Raw genomic sequence first — 19973 nt, forward strand, 5'->3', positions numbered from 1 at the left:
TTCACACACTGAGAGACTGGTGCGGACATCCGAACAAGACATGTATACGATAGTCAGATAATAATTGTATTATTTTTCGGTGCTGAAGCATTTGATTCAGTATGGATCATTTCGACTTGGCTATCTGATCATTAGGATTGTATTTTTTCATTGAGGTTTGTGCTTAATGTTCGGTTTAACGATGGGAGACGGAGGACAAAGGCGCAGATGGGAGTACTGGTGGGTTGCTCTGCGTTTCTCTTTGCTGCTGTGGTTCGGAGAGCAGGTTTCAGCACAGATAAGGTACTCTATTCCAGAGGAGGTGAAAGAGGGATCCGTTGTTGGAAATGTTGCTAAGGATTTGGGGCTTGACGTCAGTACTTTGTTGGAGAGGCGGTTTCGTATTGTTTCTGGATCTAATGACGCTCTTTTCCAGATAAATCAGAACAATGGCGTCTTGTATGTTCATAAGAATATCGACAGAGAAGTGCTATGTGATGGTAACAGCGCCTGCTTGATAAACCTCAAAATGGTTGTTGAAAACCCTTTAGAAATCCATTATGTAGGTGTAGAAATTACCGATGTGAATGATAATTCTCCCAGTTTCCCAGAAAAGGAGAAAAGACTTGAAATTGCAGAGACTACTGTGCCTGGAACACGTTTTCAGCTGCCAGCTGCGCTTGACCCTGATGTAGGAATACATTTCGTTCGCTTCTATAAATTGAGTCAGAATGAACATTTTGAGTTGCAAGTAAGAGACAGGGCAGATGATAAAATTCCATTTTTAGTTTTACAGAAATCTTTAGATAGGGAGCAAAAAGCCAAGCACAAGTTGGTGTTAACGGCGATTGATGGGGGAAATCCACCAAAATCAGGGACTCTTAATATTACCATCACTATTCTCGATTCAAACGACAACCACCCAGTGTTCACCCAAGAGGTTTACTCTGTGACGTTGCATGAAAATGTAAAAGTTGGAAATGTTGCGATTAAAGTTAAGGCCACTGACATCGACGAAGGCCCAAATGGTGATATTGAATATATCTTCAGCAGTGACTTAAAACCTAAAATATACGACGTATTTACTTTAGATAGTATGACAGGTGAAATCAGAGTTAAGGGAGATGTGGATTTCGAAGACATCGATGTTTACAAACTGGATGTCCAAGCATCGGATAAAGGAAATCCTCCACTAACTGTTGAATGCAGAGTCATCATTAAGATAATAGATGTAAATGATAACCAACCAGAGATAGATGTGACATCATTGTCAAATTTAGTGTCAGAAGGTTCAAAACGAGGAACTGTTATTTCTCTCATAAGCGTAAGTGATAAAGACTCCGGCATTAATGGGAAAGTAATGTGCAATCTGTCAGGAGATGTACCTTTTGAATTGAAACCTTCATTTCAGGAAAACATGTACTCTTTAGTGACGAAACAGCATTTAGACAGAGAACTCGTGTCCCATTATGACATCACAATAACAGCCACTGACTGTGGTCAGCCTCCTCTGTCCACATTCAAAACTCTGAGCGTCCAGATATCAGATGTGAACGATAACAGCCCAGAATTCTCCCAAAATCCTCTTGAGCTGTACTTAGTGGAGAATAACGCCCCTGGTGCTTCCATATTCTCTGTAAGCGCAACAGATAAAGACTTGAATGAAAATGCTGCGATTTCATATCACATTGTTAGAGGTGAAGGGACACTAAATGATATGGCATCTTTTCTGAATATCAATTCTGATAATGGACATATTTCCGCTCTAAAAAGCTTTGATTTTGAAACCCTCAAAACATTCCAATTCCAAGTTGTAGCTACAGACTCTGGAACTCCGTCACTAAGCAGTAACGTCACAATAAACGTGTTCATTCTGGATCAGAACGACAACGCTCCAGTGATCTTGTATCCAGTCAGTGCTAACGGTTCCGCTGAAGGTGTGGAGGAGATTCCCCGCAATGTGAACGCAGGCCATTTGGTGACTAAAGTGAGAGCCTATGACGCTGATATAGGATATAACGGCTGGTTATTATTTTCACTGCAGGAAGTTACTGACCACAGTCTCTTTGCTTTGGACCGCTACACAGGACAGATAAGGACACTTCGGCCATTCACAGAGACAGACGAGGCTGATCATAAACTGGTCATACTGGTAAAAGACAATGGGAACGTTTCACTCTCAGCAACAGCTACTGTGATGATCAACGTTGTGGAGCCCAAAGAGGCTTTTGCAGCTTCTGATGTTAAAAGCACAGGAAAAGACGACGATGAGAACAGCGTTACATTTTATTTGATCGTTACTTTGGGGTCGGTTTCAGCGCTATTTTTCATCAGTATCATCGTGCTGATTTTAATGCAGTGCTCCAAAGCCCCAGACTATTCCTCCAAGTATGTACAAGATGCGAATTACGACGGGACACTGTGCCACAGCATCCAGTACAGATCCGGAGACAAACGGTACATGTTAGTTGGACCCAGAATGAGTATAGGTTCTACTATAGTCCCGGGCAGCAATGGGAATACTCTAGTGCTACCCGACCACAGGAGGAGAGCTTCAGGAGAGGTAAGAGTTGTCTCTGTCCTCTACTGCCCATTAAACCCGCTAAAGAGACATGTTTTGAGTGAATTTGTTGTTTGTTAGCATGTTTTGTCTGTGCTTAATGTCTGAGTGTGCAAACTCGCAGCAACAGTCGTTGTCGATGGTGCTGAACCTCGCTTATGACTTGTTGAGAGCATTGTAGGCTACTATTTAAAAAATCTGTTGTTTTGCTCTGTAGCTACTCCTCCATTTCATTCACTACCTCTTCCTCTCATCCGCTCATCTTCCACCATCATATTTACTTGTTCTTTGATGTCTAATTTACTGGAATTTGTGTACATATTTGTTAGGATAAAAAAACGTACCGGTTTATTGAAAACAACTCTCGGAGATCATGTAGTAGTTGTACTGTAGATACCAGAATTCCGGGCCACATGGTGTCAGCGTAACACAAGGAGACTGTCTGGTACTTTTTATACTAGGCTCTGCCCCTATCTGGGCTGTTTTGTTCTACACATGCAGAGAGAGTGGGGCGGATATCAGAACAAGATGTACTATGATAGTCAGAGAATCATAATTATTTTTTGGTGCTGAAACATTGGATTCAGTATGGATCATTATACGAGTTGGCCATCTGATCAGTAGGATCGTATTTTTTCATTGAGGATTGTGCTTAATTGTCTGTTTAACGATGGGAGACGGAAGACAAAGGCGCAGATGGGAGTACTGGTGGGTTGCTCTGCGTTTCTCTTTGCTGCTGTGCTTCGGAGAGCAGGGTTCGGCACAGATAAGGTACTCTATTCCAGAGGAGGTGAAAGAGGGATCCGTTATTGGAAATGTTGCTAAGGATTTGGGTCTTGACGTCAGTACTTTGGTGGAGAGAAGATTTCGTATCGTTTCTGGATCTAATGATGCTCTTTTCCAGATAAATCAGAACAATGGCGTCTTGTATGTTCATAATAATATCGACAGAGAGGAGCTCTGTGATGGCACTGGCGTGTGCTTGATAGATGTTAAAATAGTAGTTGAAACCCCGCTAGAAGTCTACTATGTAGGTGTAGAAATCACAGATGTGAATGATAATTCACCTAATTTTCCAGAAAAGGAACAGAAATTTGAGATAGCTGAGCATACCGCTCCAGGTACACGTTTCCAATTACATGCAGCTCGTGACCCTGATGTTGGGATGAATTCAGTTCATACCTATAAAATAACCTCAAATGATCATTTTGAAATCGATGTGCGGCAAAGCGATGAGGACAAAATACCGTTTTTAGTTTTAAAGAAGTCGCTAGATAGGGAACAAAAACACAACTACACGCTTCTTCTAACAGCGATAGATGGAGGTAATCCTCGAAGATCAGGAACTCTAAATGTTACAATTATTGTTCTAGATATTAATGATAACCGCCCAGTCTTTAGTCGGGATACATATACTATTAGGATACAAGAAAACGTTGGAGTTGGTACAGTTGTTATTAGAGTAAATGCAACTGATCCAGATGAAGGAAGTAATAGTGAGGTTGAGTTCAGCCTGGGTAAAACCTTAAGGAGAAAAGTCTATGATATTTTTGAACTGGATAGACTAACTGGAGACATTAGAGTTAAAGGTGAGGTGGACTTCGAGGACACAGAGGTGTATAAACTAGATGTTCAGGCCTCAGACAAAGGACAACCTCCATTGACTGTGGAATGTAGAGTGATCATAAAGATAATCGATGTTAATGACAATAAGCCAGAAATTGATGTAACATCCCTCTCTAATACAGTGCCTGAAGATTCAAAACCAGGAACCGTTATTTCTCTCATCAGCGTGACAGATAAAGACTCTGGTATTAATGGTAAAGTGATTTCAAGTATATCAGAAAATGTCCCTTTTGAATTGACGCCATCATATAAAGAAAACTTATATTCAATAGTCACAAGGGGACGTTTAGATCGAGAACTCGTGTCCCATTACGACATCACAATAACAGCCACTGACTGTGGTCAGCCTCCTCTGTCCACATTCAAAACTCTGAGCGTCCAGATATCAGATGTGAACGATAACAGTCCAGAATTCTTCCAAAACCCTGTTGAGCTGTACTTAGTGGAAAATAACGCCCCCGGTGCATCCATATTCTCTGTAAGCGCCACAGATAAAGACTTGAACGAAAATGCTGCTATTTCATATCACACAATTAGAGGAGAAGGGACACAGAATGATATGGTATCTTTCTTGAATATCAATTCTGATAACGGACATATTTCCGCTCTAAAAAGCTTTGACTTTGAAACTCTCAAAACATTCCAATTCCAAGTTGTAGCTACAGACTCTGGAACTCCGTCACTAAGCAGCAACGTCACAATAAACGTCTTCATTCTGGATCAGAACGACAACGCTCCAGTGATCTTGTATCCCGTCAGTGCTAACGGTTCCGCTGAAAGTGTGGAGGAGATTCCCCGCAATGTGAACGCAGGCCATTTGGTGACTAAAGTGAGAGCCTATGATGCTGACATAGGATATAACGGCTGGTTATTATTTTCACTGCAGGAAGTTACTGACCACAGTCTCTTTGCTTTGGACCGCTATACAGGACAGATAAGGACACTTCGGCCATTCACAGAGACAGACGAGGCTGATCATAAACTGGTCATACTGGTAAAAGACAATGGGAACGTTTCACTCTCAGCAACAGCTACTGTGATTATCAACGTTGTTGAGCCCAAAGAGGCTTTTGCAGCTTCTGATGTTAAAAGCGCAGTAAAAGACGAGGAGGAGAACAGCGTTACATTTTATTTGATAATAACTTTGGGGTTGGTTTCAGCGCTTTTTCTCGCCAGTATCATCGTGTTGATTTTAATGCAGTGCTCCAAAGCCCCAGACATTTCATCCAAATATTTACAAGAGGCGAATTACGACGGGACACTGTGCCACAGCATCCAGTACAGATCCGGAGACAAACGGTACATGTTAGTTGGACCCAGAATGAGTATAGGTTCTACTATAGTCCCGGGCAGCAATGGGAATACTCTAGTGGTACCCGAACACAGGAGGAGAGCTTCAGGAGAGGTAAAAACTTTTCCTAACCTTTTCTCTCCATAATGTATTTGATTTTGATCGTGTTTGGCCCAGGAGAGGTAAGAACTGTTCATAACCTTTAGTCTCCATAATGTATTTTATTTTGATTATGTTTGGTCCGTGGCTAATGGGACATAGGCAAAGTCGCTGCCGTGGTTGCTGTCCATGGTGCTGAATTACAAGCTCTCTTAATTAGTTGGTGAGAGCTTGCTAGGCTACTACCACACCTGCATTTTCTGTTATTTTGCTATATAGCCTACTTCTTCAATTCAGTCTCGTCCTCTTCATCTTCCTCCCATCTCTACCCACCCTCCATCTTCATTTTTACTCGTTATTTGATAGCTAATGTATGTATATTTATTGGTATGTAAACTCTCGGAGCTCATATCACTGTGGATGGAATCCCGGCCCACAGGGTGCCAGTGTAACACAAAGATACTGTCTGGTGCTTTATAGAATAGGCCCTGCCCCTCTCTGGGCTTCTATCTGATTTGGTTTGTTCTAGAGAGAGCTGAGCAGACATCCGAAAAAGACCTGCTGTGTTGGACAGAGAGAACCGTATTATTTTCCGGTGCTGAAGTATTGGATACAGTATGGATAATAAAGAGTTTTCTATCTGAATTTTAGGATTATTATTTTTTCATTGAGGACCGTTTTTTGTTGCTTTGCTTAATTAACGATGGGAGACGGAAGACAAAGGCGCAGATGGGAGTACTGGTGGGTTGCTCTGCGTTTCTCTTTGCTGCTGTGCTTCGGAGAGCAGGTTTCGGCACAGATAAGGTACTCTATTCCAGAGGAGGTGAGAGAGGGATCCGTTGTTGGAAATGTTGCTAAGGATTTGGGGCTTGACGTGAGTACTTTGTTGGAGAGGCGGTTTCGTATTGTTTCTGGATCTAATTACGCTCTTTTCCAGGTTAATCAGAACAATGGCGTCTTGTATGTTCATAAGAATATCGACAGAGAAGTGCTCTGTGATGGCAATAGTGCTTGTCTGATAAACCTGAAAATTGCTGTTGAAAACCCTTTAGAGATTCATTATGTTGGTGTAGAAATAACGGATGTTAATGATCACTCGCCCAGTTTTGCTGAAAAGGATCTGCATTTAGAGATAGCGGAAAATACCCTTTCTGATACGCGCTTTGAACTCCAGACCGCACGTGATGCAGATGTTGGAGTGAACTCTGTGCGCATGTACAAGTTAAGTAGTAATGCTCATTTCGAATTGGAATTAATTGATAATGGAGACGACGACAAAGTTCCATTTTTAATCTTAAGGAAGGCCATTGATAGAGAACAAAACACAAACCACTCATTAATTTTAACAGCAATAGATGGGGCCAATCCTCCGAGATCAGGTACTCTAAATATTTTGGTTACCGTTGTTGATGTCAATGATAATCGACCAGTTTGTGGTAAAGTTATCTATTCTGTTACTATCCAGGAAAATGCACCCATTGGAACAACCGTTTTAAACATAAACGCCACTGATACAGACGATGGTCAAAATAGTGAAGTTGAATATGCACTTGGTAGAAACATAAAGCGCAAAGTTCATGACATATTTAATTTGAACAGTCTTACTGGTGAAATTCGTGTCATAGGTCTAGTAGACTTTGAAGAGAATGAGGTTTACAAATTAACAGTGCAAGCCTCTGACAAAGGACAACCCCCACTATCAGTCGACTGTAGAGTTGTCATCAAGATAACGGATGTAAATGACAATAAACCAGAAATAGAGGTGACGTCACTGTCTAACATGATATCTGAGGACTCAAAGTCTGGAACAGTCATATCTCTCATTAGCGTAACGGATACGGACTCCGATAACAACGGCAGGGTCCTATTAAGAATATCCGAGGAGGTCCCATTTGAATTAAAACCATCATTTCAGGACAATGCGTATTCTGTCGTCACAAAGGGGCGTTTAGATCGAGAACTGGTGTCCCATTATGACATCACAATAACAGCCACTGACTGTGGTCAGCCTCCTCTGTCCACATTCAAAACTCTGAGCGTCCAGATATCAGATGTGAACGATAACAGCCCAGAATTCTCCCAAAACCCTCTTAAGCTGTACTTAATGGAGAATAACGGCCCAGGTGCATCCATATTTTCTGTAAGCGCCACTGATAAAGACTTGAATGAAAATGCTGCTATTTCATATCATATTGTTAGAGGTGAAGGGACACAAAATGATATGGCATCTTTCTTGAATATCAATTCTGATAATGGTCATATTTCCGCTCTAAAAAGCTTTGATTTTGAAACTTTAAAAACATTCCAATTCCAAGTTGTAGCTACAGACTCTGGAACTCCATCACTAAGCAGCAACGTCACAATAAACGTGTTCATTCTGGATCAGAACGACAACGCTCCAGTGATCTTGTATCCGGTCAGTGCTAACGGTTCCGCTGAAGGTGTGGAGGAGATTCCCCGCAATGTGAAGGCTGGCCATTTGGTGACTAAAGTGAGAGCCTATGACGCTGATATAGGATATAACGGCTGGTTATTATTTTCACTGCAGGAAGTTACTGACCACAGTCTCTTTGCTTTGGACCGCTATACAGGACAGATAAGGACACTTCGGTCATTCACAGAGACAGACGAGGCTGAGCATAAACTGGTCATACTGGTAAAAGACAATGGGAACGTTTCATTATCAGCAACAGCTACTGTGATTATCAACGTTGTAGAGCCCAAAGAGGCTTTTGCAGCTTCTGATGTTAAAAGCGCAGTAAAAGACGAGGAGGAGAACAGCGTTACATTTTATTTGATCATAACTTTGGGATCAGTTTCAGCACTTTTTCTCGCCAGTATTATCGTGTTGATTTTAATGCAGTGCTCCAAAGCCCCAGACTATTCCTCCAAGTATTTACAAGATGCGAATTATGACGGGACACTGTGCCACAGCATCCAGTACAGATCCGGAGACAAACGGTACATGTTGGTTGGACCCAGAATGAGTATAGGTTCTACTATAGTTCCTGGCAGCAATGGGAATACTCTAGTGGTTCCCCCAGAACACAGGAGACATGCGTCTGGAGAGGTAAGCGCTGTACATGTATAATATCGTGTGTTTGTTTTTGGCTTGCATGGGTGTTTGCGAAATATGAAGATACATCCCTTAAAATAGTTGACTAGTCATGACCAGGCCCCAGCAACACTCCTTTTTCTACAAACGGCATTTCTGTTCATAATGGCTGGTGTGGTTGCCGTTATCTCTAGTGGTGCTGAATTGTAAATGCATTGTTTTCCGTTTAAAGCGTGTTCTTGCCTTCTCTTCTTTTTTTTTTGTGTGTTGGCCAATCTTTTACATCATCTTAGTAGCCTACTGTTCCATACCATTTTGTTTTATTCCTCGACCTTTCCTCGTCATTTTGCCATTGTTATTCCTCTAGATTGACCCAATGCAACTGGGGCTTTTATCAATTCAAATAGTGACAACCAAATGAATGTACAAAACCATGCACTCTTGTAGTCTACGGCGGTAAACAGGAGCTTGGAGCGCTGGGTGTCAGTGTAACACAAGGATACTGTCTGGTGCTTTGTAGAATAGGCCCTGCCCCTCTCTGGGCTGTTTTGTTCCATACATAGGTCGGTGCGGATATTAGAACAAGACGTGCTATGTTAGACAGAAAGGATTGTTTTCTATTTTGCTGCTGAAACATTGGATAAAGTGTGGATAGAAACCCGTTGGCCATCTGATAGTCAGGATTGTATTTTTTTCATTGAGGATTGTGTTTAATTTTCTATTTAACGATGGGAGACGGAAGACAAAGGCGCAGATGGGAGTACTGGTGGGTTGCTCTGCGTTTCTCTTTGCTGCTGTGCTTCGGAGAGCAGGTTTCAGCACAGATAAGGTACTCTATTCCAGAGGAGGTGAGAGAGGGATCCGTTGTTGGAAATGTTGCTAAGGATTTGGGGCTTGACGTCAGTAGTTTGGTGGAGAGGCGGTTTCGTATCGTTTCTGAATCTGATGACGCTCTTTTCCAAGTTAATCAGAACAATGGCATCTTGTATGTTTATAAGAATATCGACAGAGAGGAGCTTTGTGTCGGAAATGTTGCTTGTGTGATAGATCTAGAGATCATTGTTGAAAACCCGTTGGAAGTCCATTACGTAGGTGTAGAGATAACAGACATAAACGACCATACACCCAGCTTCTCTGAAAAAGATATACACATCAACATAGCTGAGCATAAACTGCCAGGGGCTCGTTTTGAACTCCAGACTGCGCGTGATTTGGACTCTGGAATAAATTCAGTACGTTCCTATAAATTAAATAAAAATGAACATTTTGATTTAGAGCTCCGTGATAGCGGGGAAGGTGATAAAATCCCATTTTTGGTTTTACAGAAAGCCTTAGATAGGGAACAGAAGACCAAACATGTATTACTATTGACAGCATTGGATGGGGGGAATCCGCCTAGAACAGGTACTCTGAACATCACTGTCACAGTTCTTGACACAAATGATAATCAACCTGTATGTAGCCAAGACGTCTACTCAGTGACGTTACAGGAAAATGCTGATATCGGTAGGATTGTAGTAAGGGTTAACGCAACTGATACAGACCATGGATCAAATGGAGAAGTTGAATATACACTTGGTAGGAATTTAAAACGTGGAGTTTATGAAATATTTGAACTGGATAGCCTTACTGGAGAAATTCGGGTTAAAGGCCCAGTAGATTTCGAGGAAAATGAGGTGTACAGGTTAAATATAGAGGCGTCTGATAAAGGCCAACCTCCACTGACTGTTGATTGTCGAGTTATTATAAAGATAATTGATGTCAATGACAATAAACCATCTATTGGTGTAACATCCCTCTCTAATATGGTGTTTGAAGATTCAAAACCAGGAACTGTTATTTCTCTCATCAGTGTGACAGATAAAGACTCTGGTATTAATGGTAAAGTCCTTGCTAGTATATCTGATGACGTGCCATTTGAGTTAAAGCCATCATATAAAGACAACGTATATTCTATAGTCACAAAGGCGCGTTTAGACAGAGAACTCGTGTCCCATTATGATATCACAATAACAGCCACCGACTGTGGTCAGCCTCCTTTGTCCACATTCAAAACTCTGATTGTCCAGATATCAGATGTGAACGATAACAGCCCCAAATTCTCCCAAAACCCTCTTGAGCTGTACTTAGTGGAGAATAACGCCCCTGGTGCGTCCATATTCTCTGTAAGAGCCTCTGATAAAGACTTACATGAAAATGCAGCCATTTCATATCACATTGTTAGAGGTGAAGGGAAACAAAATGTTATGTCATCTTTCCTGAATATTAATTCTGATAATGGACATATTTCCGCGCTAAAAAGCTTTGACTTTGAAACCCTCAAAACATTCCAATTCCAAGTTGTAGCTACAGACTCTGGAACTCCGTCACTAAGCAGCAACGTCACAGTAAACATGTTCATTCTGGATCAGAACGACAACGCTCCAGTGATCTTGTATCCAGTCAGTGCTAATGGTTCCGCTGAAGGCGTGGAGGAGATTCCCCGCAATATGATCGCAGGCCATTTGGTGACTAAAGTGAGAGCCTATGATGCTGACATAGGATATAACGGCTGGTTATTATTTTCACTGCAGGAAGTTACTGACCACAGTCTATTTGCTTTGGACCGCTATACAGGACAGATAAGGACACTTCGGTCATTCACAGAGACAGACAAGGCTGAGCATAAACTGGTCGTACTGGTAAAAGACAACGGAAACGTTTCACTCTCAGCAACAGCTACTGTGATTATCAACGTTGTGGAGCCCAAAGAGGCTTATGCAGCTTCTGATGTTAAAAGCGCAGTAAAGGACGACGATGTGAATAGTGTTACATTTTATTTGATAATAACTTTGGGGTCAGTTTCAGCACTTTTTCTCATCAGTATCGTCGTGTTGATTATAATGCAGTGCTCCAAAGCCCCAGACTATTCCTCCAAGTATTTACAAGATGCGAATTACGACGGGACACTGTGCCACAGCATCCAGTACAGATCCGGAGACAATCGGTACATGTTAGTTGGACCCAGAATGAGTACAGGTTCTACTATAGTCCCGGGCAGCAATGGGAATACTCTAGTGGTACCCGAACACAGGAGGAGAGCTTCTGGAGAGGTAAGTACTGTTTCTGAGCATGAAACTTTGAAAGCATATTGCTGGTTATTTGAATGTATTTATCTTGCGTAATCAAATGTATGACTGAAGATTAAGCGGTTGCTGTCTGCCCTGATGGTGCTGAACTGGTGATTCATCGCTTGCGATTTTTTTGTTTTGTTTATATGGGCATGAGATATGCTGATATTTGAAACAGTTGACTGACTAGTCATAAACTAGGTCCCAACAAGACTGGTTAGTGTAATACCCCTGTCTACAAAGTACTTTTCTGTGCGTAATGGAGGAGAACTGAACTCGTTCATGCAACTGCTGTCCATTCCTGTGGTGCTGATTTACAAGATAATTGTTTTTCTTTGCAATCGGGTATTTACTATGTCTGTCTTTTACATCTGTATTCATCCACATCCATATAGTCCCAAACTTTTTCATTTTACTCCCACTAAACCTTTCCTCGTCCCACGCATGTAACTGTAGTATAGTGCTGGTTCATTTGCTGATGCTAATACAGAAAGGTATAATCATTCTAGAGCCGTATGTACTTATGGCAAGCAGTAGATCGGTCCGAAAGGTGTCAGTGTAACACAAGGAGACTTGCTGGTACTTTTATACTAGGCCCTGCCCCTCTCAGGGCTGTTTTGTTCCCCACAGATAAAGAGAGAGTCGTGCGGACATCAGATCAAGCCGTGCTATTTCAGACAAATACTATTTTGTTGTTTTTCGTTTGCTGAACCGTTGGATTCCGTATGGATGATATAATATGCCATTTAGCAGGTGCTTTTATCCAAAGCGACTTACAGTCATGTGTGCACACATTTTTACGTATGGGTGGTCCCGGGGATCGAACCCACTACCCTGGCGTTACAAGCGCCTTGCTCTACCAATTGAGCTAAAGAGGACCACAAAATTCTTTACGACTTTGCCATCTGATCATTAGGATTGTAATTTCTCATTGACAACTGGGTTTGATTCCAAACCAGAAGTGTAGTCTCTTAGGAGATGTACCCATTGAGTTAAAACCCTCCTTTCAGGATAACATGTATTCTTTAGTGACCAAAAAGCGTTTGGATCGTGAACTCGTGTCCCATTATGACATCACAATAACAGCCACCGTCTGTGGTCAGCCTCCTCTGTCCACATTCAAAACTCTGAGTGTCCAGATATCAGATGTGAACGATAACGGGCCAGAATTCTCCCAAAACCCTCTTGAGCTGTACTTAGTGGAAAATAACGCCCCCGGTGCGTTCATACTCTCTGTAAGCGCCACTGATAAAGACTTGAATGAAAATGCTGCGATTTCATATCACATTGTTAGAGGTGAAGGGACACGGAATGATATGGCATCATTTCTGAATATCAATGCTGATAATGGACTCATTTCCACGCTAAAAATCTTTGACTTTGAAACCCTCAAAACATTCCAATTCCAAGTTGTAGCTACAGACTCTGGAACTCCGTCACTAAGCAGCAACGTCACAATAAACGTCTTCATTCTGGATCAGAATGACAACGCTCCAGTGATCTTGTATCCAGTCAGTGATAACGGTTCCGCTGAAGGTGTGGAGGAGATTCCCCGCAATATGAATGCAGGCCATTTGGTGACTAAAGTGAGAGCCTATGACGCTGATATAGGATATAATGGCTGGTTATTATTTTCACTGCAGGAAGTTACTGACCACAGTCTCTTTGCTTTGGACCGCTACACAGGACAGATAAGGACACTTTGGTCATTCACAGAGACAGACGAGGCTGAGCATGAACTGGTCATACTGGTAAAAGACAATGGAAACGTTTCACTCTCAGCAACAGCTACTGTGATGATCAACGTTGTTGAGCCCAAAGAGGCTTTTGCAGCTTCTGATGTTAAAAGCGCAGTAAAAGACGTTGAGGAGAACATCATTACATTTTTTGGATCATTACTTTGGGGTCAGTTTCAGCGCTTTTTCTCATCAGTATCGTCGTGTCGATTATAATGCAGTGCTCCAAAGCTCCAGACTATTCCTCCAAGTATTTACAAGATGCGAATTATGACGGGACACTGTGCCACAGCATCCAGTACACATCCGGAGACAAACGGTACATGTTAGTTGGACCCAGAATGAGTATATGTTCGACTATAGTCCCGGGCAGCAATGGGAATACTCTAGTTGTACCCGAACACGGGAGACGTGCGTCTGGAGAGGTAAACTCTGTGCATGTATAATTACTTGTGTTTGTTGGTCGCTTATATGGGTGTGTTTACAAGATATGCTGATCTCTCCCTTCAAGTAGTTTAGTAGCCATAACCAGGTCCCAACATGATTCAATTGTCTACAAACAGGTTTTCTGTGCATAAGGTACATAGTATGTGGTTGCTGTCCACTCTAGTGGTGCTGAATTACACATTCATTGTTTTCGTTGAAAGCTCGACTCTGCCTTCCTATTTGAATGTGTACTCCACTATATCAACTTAGTATCCTACTGTTCCATTTAATTTTATTCTTCCTCATCCTTTCTTCATCCGTTGACTATGCCTTTAAAGTGACCCAATGCAACTGGGGCTTCTAGCAATACAAAAAGCTGCAACCGAATTAATTATACAATACAATATTCTCATGTAGACTACGCATCAGACAGGAGCTTGGACCGCAGGGTGTCAGTGTAACACAAGGAGACTGTCTGGTATTTACTCTTAGACTAGGCTCTGCCCCTCTCTGGGCTGTTTTGTTCTACACATACAGAGAGAGTAGTGCAGACATCAGAACAAGACGTGCCATGTCAGAGAAGGCTTTAATTGTTTACTGACTGAGTAGTTGAATTCAGTATGGATCATTGCGAGTTGGTCATCCGATCATTAGGATTGTATTTTTTTCAATGAGGACCGTGTTTTTGTTCCTCTGTTTAAAGATGGGAGACGGAGGACAAAGGCGCAGATGGGAGTACTGGTGGGTTGCTCTGCGTTTCTCTTTGCTGCTGTGCTTCGGAGAGCAGGTTTCAGCACAGATAAGGTACTCTATTCCAGAGGAGGTGAGAGAGGGATCCGTTGTTGGAAATGTTGCTAAGGATTTGAGTCTTGACGTCAGTACTTTGGTGGATAGACGGTTTCGTATTGTTTCTGGATCTAATGACGCTCTTTTCCAGGTTAATCAGAACAATGGCGTCTTGTATGTTCATAAGAATATAGACAGAGAAGTGCTCTGTGATGGCAATAGTGCTTGCATGATAAACCTGAAATTCGTTGTTGAGAATCCTTTAGAAATACATTATGTAGGGATAGAGATAAGTGATGTGAACGACCATTCACCCAGTTTCTCAGAGAAAGAACAGCATTTGGAAATAGCAGAATCTACTCTGCCAGGCACCGGTTTCCAGTTACAGGCAGCACGTGATCCAGATTCCGGAATGAATTCTGTTCATTTATATAAATTAAGCCATACTGAATATTTTGATCTGGAGCTGCGGGACACTGGAGAAGAAGGAAAAATCCCTGTTTTGAAATTACATAAACCTCTCGATAGGGAACGTGAGAGCAACCATATTTTAGTTTTAACGGCCATCGATGGCGGTAACCCGCCAAGATCAGGGCATGTCAATATTTCAGTCACTGTTCTTGATAATAATGACAACAGACCTATTTTCAGCCAAGACGTGTATTCGGTGACAATACAGGAAAATGTTGCAGTTGGAACAATTGTTGCTAAAGTTATTGCTACCGATTTGGACGACGGTGTTTATTCTGAAATTATCTATTCATTCGTGAAAAACCTAAAAAGAAAAGTATATGATACTTTTAGCTTAGATTCCAATACCGGTGAAATATCAGTGAAAGGTAATATCGACTTCGAGGATACTGAAGTTTACAGAGCTGATGTTATGGCATCAGATAAAGGACAGCCACCTATGAGGACAGATTGTAGGGTGATTATCAAGATAAAAGATGTAAATGATAATAAACCTGAAATAGAGGTAACATCTCTTTCTAATATGGTCTCAGAAGATTCAAAACCAGAGACTGTTATTTCTCTAATAAGTGTAACTGACAAAGACTCCGGCATCAACGGTAAAGTCATGTGCAGTCTGTCAGAAGATGTACCTTTTGAATTGAAACCTTCATTTCAAAATAACATGTACTCTTTAGTTACGAAACAGTGTTTAGATCGAGAACTCTTGTCCCATTATGACATCACAATAACAGCCACTGACTGTGGTCAGCCTCCTCTGTCCACATTCAAAACTCTGAGCGTCCAGATATCAGATGTGAACGATAACAGCCCAGAATTCTCCCAAAATCCTCTTGAGCTGTACTTAGTGGAGAATAACGCCCCTGGTGCATCCATATTCTCTGTAAGCGCCACAGATAAAGACTTGAATGAAAATGCTGCGGTTTCATATCACATTGTTAGAGGAGAAGGGACACAGAATGTCATGGCATCTTTCCTGAATATCAATTCTGATAATGGATATATTTCCGCTCTAAAAAGCTTTGACTTTGAAACCCTCAAAACATTCCAATTCCAAGTTGTAGCTACAGACTCTGGAACTCCGTCACTAAGCAGCAACGTCACAATAAAGGTGTTCATTCTGGATCAGAACGACAACGCTCCAGTGATACTGTATCCAGTCAGCGCTAACGGTTCCGCTGAAGGTGTGGATGAGATTCCCCGCAATGTGAAGGCTGGCCATTTGGTGACTAAAGTGAGAGCCTATGACGCTGATATAGGATATAACGGCTGGTTACTATTTTCACTGCAGGAAGTTACTGACCACAGTCTCTTTGCTTTGGACCGCTACACAGGACAGATAAGGACACTTCGATCATTCACAGAGACAGACGAGGCTGAGCATAAACTGGTCATACTGGTAAAAGACAATGGGAACGTTTCACTCTCAGCAACAGCTACTGTGATTATCAACGTTGTGGAGCCCAAAGAGGCTTTTGCAGCTTCTGATGTTAAAAGCGCAGTAAAAGACGAGGAGGAGAACAGCGTTACATTTTATTTGATCATAACTTTGGGGTCAGTTTCAGCACTTTTTCTCATCAGTATTATCTTGTTGATTGTAATGCAGTGCTCCAAAGCCCCAGACTATTCCTCCAAGTATTTACAAGATGCGAATTACGACGGGACACTGTGCCACAGCATCCAGTACAGATCCGGAGACAAACGGTACATGTTGGTTGGACCCAGAATGAGTATAGGTTCTACTATAGTCCCGGGCAGCAATGGGAATACTCTAGTGCTACCCGACCACATGAGAAGAGCTTCTGTTGAGGTAAGAGCAGTTTCTAAGCATTTCAACAGTTAAAGTTTTTTGTATATAAAGTATCGTGTTGGTCATTTGACTTGATTTTCTGGTTCATTGGAATGTCTTTAACGTGCTTAATGAATTATAGGCTGCTGACTCGGTCGCTGTCTACCTCGGTGGTGCTGAATCAACAGCTCACTTGTTATATGTATGTGTTGGAGTCCATCTCAGTCTCTCTTTCCCTTTACACATTTTCTACATTCTTTGACTGCTACGACATAATTCTTGCAACTAGAAAACAGACAATAACTCCAAGTTTATAAAGTTATAGAATCTGAATCCCGGACCACAGGATGTCAGTGTAATAAAATTTGACTGTTGGTAGTTTAGGCCCTGCCCCTCTGGTCTGTCCCCCCCCCCACACACATACAGAGAGAGTGGGGCGGACATAAGAACAAGACGTGCTCTGATGGACAGATAATACATGTATATTTTTTCGGTGCTTAATACTTGGATTCAGTAGGCCTATGGATCATTACGAGTCGGTCATCTGATCACTAGGATTGCATTTTTTCATTGAGGATTGTGCATAATTGTCTGTTTAACGATGGGAGACGGAGGACAAAGGCGCAGATGGGAGTACTGGTGGGTTGCTCTGCGTTTCTCTTTGCTGCTGTGCTTTGGAGAGCAGGTTTCAGCACAGATAAGGTACTCTATTCCAGAGGAGGTGAAAGAGGGATCCGTTGTTGGAAATGTTGCTAAGGATTTGGGGCTTGACGTCAGTACTTTGGTTAAGAGGCGGTTTCGTATCGTTTCTGGATCGAATGACGCTCTTTTCCAGATAAATCAGAACAATGGCGTCTTGTATGTTCATAATAATATCGACAGAGAGGAGCTCTGTGATGGCACTGGCGCGTGTTTGATGAACCTGAAGATTGTAGTTGAGAATCCTCTAGAAATACATTATGTTCAGTTAGAAATCAAAGATGTCAATGATCATTCACCTATGTTCACAGAAAAGGAGCAGCATTTTGAAATAGCAGAACATGTCCCTCCGGGAACTCGCTTCCAAATTCCGACTGCTCGTGATCCGGACATAGGTTTAAACTCTGTAAGTTTTTACAAATTAAGCCAGAATGATTTTTTCGACATTGAGATAAAAGATAGCGATGAGGACAAAATACCATTTTTAATATTACAGAAATCTCTAGATAGGGAGAACAGAATCAACCACTCATTCGTTTTAACTGCTATCGATGGAGGGAATCCGCCAAGATCAGGATCTCTAAATATAACCGTTACTGTTCTGGACGTAAATGATAACAAGCCTGTTTTTAGTCAAGACACATATTCTGTAACTTTACAAGAAAACGCCCCTATTGGTACAATCGTTGTACAAGTAAGTGCTACTGATCTAGACGAAGGGTTAAACCGTGTTGTTGAATACTCTCTTGGCAGAAACCTTAAGAACAAAGTTTATGACGTGTTTAATTTGGATAGCATTACAGGTGAAATTAGAGTGAAAGCGCAGGTAGACTTTGACGACACCGAGGTGTACAAACTAAGTGTACAAGCATCAGACAGAGGTCAGCCTCCATGGACTGTCGAATGCGGGGTTATCATAAAAATACTTGATGTTAATGATAACAAACCCGAGATAGAGGTAACATCCCTCTCTAATATGGTCTCTGAAGATTCTAAACCAGGAACTGTTATTTCTCTCATAAGCGTTAATGATAAAGACTCCGGTATCAATGGAAAAGTGTTGTGTAGTCTGTTAGGAGATATACCCTTTGAGTTAAAACCTTCATTTCAGGATAATATATACTCTTTAGTGACCAAACAACGATTAGACCGAGAGTTTGTGTCCCATTATGACATCAAAATAACAGCTACCGACTGTGGTCAGCCTCCTCTGTCCACATTCAAAACTCTGGTCGTCCAGATATCAGATGTGAATGATAATAGTCCAGAATTCTCCCAAAACCCTCTTGAGCTGTACTTAGTGGAGAATAACACCCCTGGTGCGTCCATATTCTCTGTAAGCGCCACAGATAAAGACTTGAATGAAAATGCAGCCATTTCATATCATATTGTTAGAGGCAAAGTGACAGAGAATGATATGACATCTTTCCTGAATATCAATTCTGACAATGGACATATTTCTGCTCTAAAAAGCTTTGACTTTGAAACCCTCAAAACATTCCAATTCCAAGTTGTAGCTACAGACTCTGGAACTCCGTCACTAAGCAGCAACGTCACAATACACGTGTTCATTCTGGATCAGAACGACAACGCTCCAGTGATACTGTATCCAGTCAGTGCTAACGGATCCGCTGAAGGTGTGGAGGAGATTCCCCGCAATATGAACGCAGGCCATTTGGTGACTAAAGTGAGAGCCTATGATGCTGATATAGGATATAACGGCTGGTTATTATTTTCACTGCAGGAAGTTACTGACCACAGTCTCTTTGCTTTGGACCGCTATACAGGACAGATAAGGACACTTCGGTCATTCACAGAGACAGACGAGGCTGAGCATAAACTGGTCATACTGGTAAAAGACAATGGGAACGTTTCACTCTCAGCAACAGCTACTGTGATTATCAACGCGGTGGAGCCCAAAGAGGCTTTTGCAGCTTCTGATGTTAAAAGCGCAGTAAAAGACGAAGAGGAGAACAGCGTTACATTTTATTTGATAATAACTTTGGTTTCGGTTTCAGCACTTTTCATCATCAGTATCATCGTGTTGATTATAATGCAGTGCTCCAAAGCCCCAGACTATTCCTCCAAGTACTTACAAGATGCGAATTACGACGGGACACTGTGCCACAGCATCCAGTACAGATCCGGAGACAAACGGTACATGTTAGTTGGACCCAGAATGAGTATAGGTTCTACTATAGTCCCGGGCAGCAATGGGAATACTCTAGTGGTACCCGACCACAGGAGAAGAGCTTCTGGAGAGGTAAGACATATATGTCTCTGTAATTGCATAGAAATCGCATAGATTATTGTCCCATTCTGTTTGTAAATTCTGATATTTCATTG

At 41.8% G+C, this 19973-nt stretch overlaps 1 protein-coding gene across 6 annotated transcripts in view; it reads left to right on the plus strand.

Moving 5' to 3' along the window:
• Positions 1-26: 26 nt before the first annotated feature.
• The window catches only part of LOC121532773 (protocadherin alpha-C2-like), a 196497-nt gene continuing 176550 nt past the window's right edge, over positions 27-19973 (plus strand). Inside the window, exon 1 of one of the 6 annotated variants that reach the window (XM_045205001.1) lies at positions 27-2542. In XM_045205001.1, the coding sequence (XP_045060936.1) occupies positions 167-2542 (2376 nt within the window). In that variant the 5' untranslated portion in view covers positions 27-166. Of the gene's footprint in view, positions 2543-3056; positions 5571-6126; positions 8626-9186; positions 11703-14436; positions 16950-17369; positions 19891-19973 lie in introns of those variants that run through there. The other 5 variants (XM_045205015.1, XM_045205002.1, XM_045205003.1 and 2 more) reach the window with 5 other exon arrangements.

Source organism: Coregonus clupeaformis, chromosome 2, assembly GCF_020615455.1.
Source record: "Coregonus clupeaformis isolate EN_2021a chromosome 2, ASM2061545v1, whole genome shotgun sequence".
NCBI lineage: Eukaryota > Metazoa > Chordata > Actinopteri > Salmoniformes > Salmonidae > Coregonus > Coregonus clupeaformis.